The sequence below is a fragment of the Morone saxatilis genome, unplaced genomic scaffold, assembly GCF_004916995.1.
Source record: "Morone saxatilis isolate NCDOM2014 unplaced genomic scaffold, NCSU_SB_2.0 Contig5, whole genome shotgun sequence".
NCBI classification, from domain to species: Eukaryota; Metazoa; Chordata; class Actinopteri; family Moronidae; genus Morone; species Morone saxatilis.
The window spans coordinates 15,711,920-15,717,389 of NW_023340095.1; the positions used below are offsets into that span (position 1 = coordinate 15,711,920).

The 5,470-nt window shown below is 40.5% G+C and overlaps 1 protein-coding gene across 1 annotated transcript; it reads left to right on the top strand.

Annotated features, from left to right (window-relative positions):
- Nucleotides 1–1,304: 1,304 nt before the first annotated feature.
- LOC118339399 (helix-loop-helix protein 2-like) lies at nt 1,305–2,098 on the top strand. Its single transcript, XM_035677005.1, has one exon. It carries the CDS (start codon nt 1,305–1,307, stop codon nt 1,680–1,682), a length of 378 nt encoding a protein of 125 aa, XP_035532898.1. The 3' UTR covers nt 1,683–2,098.
- The last annotated feature ends 3,372 nt before the right edge of the window (nt 2,099–5,470 follow it).

A 5,470-nucleotide genomic window follows, 5' to 3' on the forward strand; every position in this document is an offset into this window, starting at 1 on the left:
GCTGGGAATGGAAGTGAAAGAGGTTTGGACAACAAACACTCCCTCATTGTCCCGCTGTGCGTGTCGTCACTTGGTTTTATGGGGAGATAGGGTTGTCTTATCTTGCGCACGACCACACGGGGTTGGATGGAAGAAACAGACAACAGAGAGCAACAAGCCAAAAAGGATGTGATGCGCACCTGCAGACACCATGACAGACAGCAAGGAGGACGAGCGGGACTGCAAAGCTTTTCCACCCGCAGTCAAACCTAATCCCACGTCCTGTTTTCAGCTCTTTGATTCGACTCAACTTCTTAAAAGCCAAGGCGGCATGGAGGCTGATGGGAAGATAACTTTACCTGCTGGTGCCTGCTCTGGCTGCTTATTGGAGATGAGATGCAGCTTTGTGTGCGATTATTGAGTCGGTTGGCTCTGGGAGGAGGGTTTAAATGTGCAAGGTAAGTTTCAATTTAATGTTGTTTACTTATCCTGCACCTCTGCTCAATCTCTGCTGCGCAGTTGCAGCAAGTTTGCGAGATTAAAAGCCTAAAAAAGCAAGTTCTGCAAAACTTATATAAAATAGATAAAATAATAAATAAATAAAAATCTCCTTCTCGTTTGAAACAGGCAGCTCGTCTGCTAAGAAAGATAACCTACACTACTCGGTAGTGTGTTGTGCAAACTGTATTTTCCTTAAACACATAGGGGAAATGCTGCTGGAAACAGTATAATAATTCCACCCATTTCCAGTGTATATCAAGTAATTGAACAAGGCGGAATATAATATTCACCTCACATATTACTGCGATTTTTTAATTGTTTTTAGACAATAAACCTTGATTTTAAGTATTCCTTATTTGTCTAAATTACTTAATTAGTCGCCTGGTTTTTGTAATCTTGATATCATTTCAGGACCTCGGACAGCGCCGAGTCTCTGCCAGCAGTAAGTGTGTAGATCCACCACTAGGGGGCAGCACGAGCCCCTCTTATTCCAGGCTCTTTTGATCCTTTAAATTCGGCCAAGTTTTACATTTTGACTGACAAAAATAAAAATAAAAGCAACATTAATGTGACTATGAAAAGAGCGACAAGCAGAGATGTGACAAACACAAGCTGGCAGTTATCATAATGGCACACAATACAATATCCCATAGCATAAATGTCTGTATTATGTACTACAAGTTTGGAAAATATGCCTTATGTTAATGCATTCATGGAAATGATAAAAATAATAAAATCACATTTAATCATAAAGTTGAAGCAGAATCATTTCCCAATCTCTGGCTGTATTTCTACTGACTTCAGGATCCTGTGAGGACAGAAGCATGATGCTCAGTCCCGACCAGCCAGAGTCCGATCCGCCCTGGGGACAAACGGACCCGGACACCCTGCTGGACACTTTCAACGCGGGTGCACGCGGGTCCGTGCCGGCCGAACCCGCGGGTGGAGAGGGCAAGGCGCGCTCTGTGCACGTGCCCGCTCTCAGCAGGGAGGAGAAGAGGCGGAGGAGGCGCGCGACCGCTAAATATCGATCCGCGCACGCCACCAGGGAGCGGGTCCGCGTGGTGGCCTTCAACGTGGCTTTTGCGGAGCTGAGAAAACTGCTCCCGACGCTCCCACCGGACAAGAAGTTGTCCAAGATTGAGATCCTGCGACTCGCCATTTGTTACATCTCCTACCTCAACCACGTGCTGGATGTGTGAGGTGCGAGGGGCAGCAGGAGGAAGGACTGAGGATGAGGAGGACTGTCTGTAACCAGCCACGACTGCTGAAATGATTTCTGGAAGCAGCGACAGAGGATGCTGACAGGACTGGAGGAATATATGGGGTTATAACGGAGTGGCCCTGTACACAGACACACTGCTGTGCATCCCAGCATTAATGGGAATATCACGTTGCTTTGTCATCATAGGGAACTGTTCAGTATTCTTACTGTCATCACAAAGGATGGGAATGAATGGGGAAAGCTGCTGTATGTGTAGGCAAACTACTCAAACTTTGCAATGCCCGACCTAAAATTTGCTGCCTATATCTGTTGTGAATTTGTTTCCCGTTTGCACCATTTTGTTTAAATTACACAAAAAATAGCCTACTGGACTTTTGTGTGCTTTTATGTGGCATTCAGTTGCAGCTGGAATTCATACATTGTAAATAAACTGTTAAAAAGATTTAAAAGCCTGTTCAAAGCTATTTTGTTATTTATTGCTGAACCCAAGGTTTTTTGCAAAGGCAAAATCTGATTTGTAGGCCTTATTAGGTTCATCTTGTCTTTCTATGTCTTTGAAAGCATTTTGCAGGTATTTAAGATAATACCTTCTTTTTTTTTATTAGTAAAGCTATTAAGGGAAGCTGCCATACAAGCTGTTCCTCTGCCCCATATAGGTATGGTTATTGCTGGGGTTTCTCTCCCTCTGGATGTGGCAGGTGTTTCTCCAGACGAACCATAACAACCATACTATTGGTTATCCGTCTGCCTCCTCTCTGGGGATACACACACTAATGCACATACATACAAATGACACAACCAAAAATCCCTTGTGGTACTAACTCTAATTTTATGTAGCAGTGATGAACTTATACTGTAGGTGAAAGTGGGCCAAATACACACATTTTAGAGTATTTTCAAACAGTGTGTATGTTATGTTACAGTAAGTGTGCATGATTGTCTTACTATCAGCAGCCCACAGTTGAAATCCCAATGTTTCGTAACAACACTGCAACTTTTTATTTTAAACGACAAGCAAGAAAGACATAGTAGTAAGTTTTGACCAGTGTTGTGGATTAATGTCAGAGTGATTTGGATATTTGGATAAATAATCTCTGGTAACTTTAACCTAAAATATCTAAGTAAAACAGTCCCACCACCACATTTTTTTTTTTTTTTTTGGAACCTGCCTTCATATTTCCTGATGCTGTTAAATGTTTGTTTACGTCAGTAGTATCTGTCAAGCAGCACAATTGGCCTTTTTTGTCCATTAATTTAGTCAAATGAGAATATACATATATTACAAAAATGAATAATTGAACATTAGTGCTTTAATATTTTGGTATGAGATCAGGCAGTGGATATGAACTCCTGCTTTGATTCCTCTCTCCATTAGTCAGACGCTGCCTGCGCTCCTTCTCTCATCTCTTTATGCGAGTCTCTGCGGTGTAATGTGGCCCAAGGGGCTTGAAGTATTGTTCATGTCCACTCCAGCAGCAAGAGTGACAGCCCTTTGTCTACACATTACACACACTACACACTTGCTCTACACACTGGATACAATAGGTATGTTGGGAAGTAGAGGGAGAGAGGCCAAGCCTAACATCAGATTTTAAGATAAATGGGGCAGGCAAAGTTGTAAAGCCCATACAAAGATGGTTATTAATATTCTGGATAGTTTTAGCCAATGTGGGTCAAACAGTAAAACTAGGCAAGAACTGTAGGCTGTTTGTCTCCATGCAGCTCTGTCACACACTCACAGCATCTGCAAATTAGACTTAAAGATTGTCTTTGCTTAATTTACTTTCATGCATGAACAGATTTGGAGTTGTGGTTTGATGTTATTCTGGACATCCCCTCTTTAAATGTCACGCTTCCGACATAGTTTACCAGTTTGGTAAAGACTTGTGTTTGGAAGGAGCAACACTGCCCTCTGATGGAGTTTCATAGAGGGGAATCTAACTGTAAAAAGGTCATATTCACTTTTTTTTTATAGCCTTGGCCTCTGTGGATGTATATTTTAGAGGGGACCTTGCACATTGTTGTTTAAAGAGGCCTTTTTTTTTTAGAAATATAGACTACAGACAATTGTATGGGCACGTGTGTTTGTATCAATTATGCCTCTATGCTCTGCTGAGTTATTGTAAAGACTTGTAACAGTTTTAATGTCTGTCTTCTAGGCACAGTCTCTCTGTGGCTTGTTTTTAATTTACTTTTATCACCGCCTCACCCAAGTTATGGCCGTAGGGGAGGGAGTTATTGGGGTTCAGATGATATTGAAGGTTATAAGCTACATGTTTTGTGTGTGTCTTGAGCCATTAAAAACACTGCTTTATTTTCATTTAGTAGCTGTTCTGGAGCTTTCGATCACTTGAGATTTATCAGCAGATGGGAGTTGTTATGAAATTGTAGATTTCCATTGTATTCGTGTTGGGTTAAACATGAAATGTGAGCTGTTGAAGATCAAAAGCTCTGGAACAGCTGAAAAAAAAACATTTTATCTTTTTGTCAAGTGCTGTTTTTGAGGTCAAAAATAATCTTTAAAGCTCCACACTGTTATACTGTGTATTAGTGACATTGTTGTTTTTTTATCTTGATGCAGCAAATAAAATGATGTAGCAAACATCTGTTTAACATTAAATGAAGGTCCTTTTTTTTTAATACCACCATCTTACCTTGGCCTGTGTGCAAAAGTGACCCTTTTCATAATAGATTTTTATTTTTTTCTCTTTTAAATTATATAAATTAGCCAATCTGTGGCAGATTTATGCCGTCCACCCCCATGCAGTTTCTGTCTTTCTGTAACAGTCCACAGGTGACGTGTCTGTGTAGTCTATGTCGCTGGCTCAAAGTACTTATGAACTGCTGTAATATTACATGGCTCTATTGTGGTATGGTAATACACACAAATGAATCCAGGAATATGCACCTTTTGCTGTGGTATTGGCTGACATAATCAAGGTCTTAAAACCCATATGGACCCTCTTTTCAAGACAGAGCTTCAAGATTAGGTAGTGAAGCAGGAACCACCTTTAAGCCATAATCGTGTCAGTAGCTTACTTTAGTGCACACCAAAACAGAATTACAAATGCCCCAAACCAGCTGCCATACAGCGAACTTGGTGGACTGTAATCCAGATGCACTTAATGGTTAATAATAAAGTTTTGCAGGTGAAAATTATTTAAATGCTACCTAGTAATATTTAAGTCAAGATCACTAAAATGCTTCTGGGATATTTTCTTTATCCTGTTATATTATTTAAACCTGCAAGCTTAAAGATCAGCTCCAGGCATTTTGCTTAAAGTTTAATTAATTACTTTTATTCATTCTTCCTCATTGAAAAATCCAGATTCTATGAAGTTTTTAAGTTCTTTTTCTACTTCACTAAAAAAATCAAACCTCAGATGTTTCAAGTTTCCATATCACACTTGTTTGAATTTCCAATTGGACCCCACTGGCTTCTAAAGGAGATGTAATGTCACAAGATCACCAAATTCATGGTGAGAGATTCAGCAGATAATTGTGAAAACAGCCTTGTAGCGTCCGTCCAACTCTGCACAAACATCATTCTGCACATTGAAGGTCAAACTATGACACGGCAACAATGATCAAAAAACAAATTTTTTGACTGGGAGGTGTTTAAAAACGTTGATTCACAGAGAATATATCCCTCCCTCCTGCGTAAAGGACGACCTCTTGTGGGCTGCAGCTAAAAATACTAATTTTAGTGCACTTGGAAGTGTATTGTACCTCCATGCTGCCTTCCTCTCTGGTGCTGCTGCTAAC

Bases quoted from the DNA above. Each gene is read 5' to 3' on its own strand.
- LOC118339399 (XM_035677005.1), top strand. From the start codon at position 1,305: ATGATGCTCAGTCCCGACCAGCCAGAGTCCGATCCGCCCTGGGGACAA.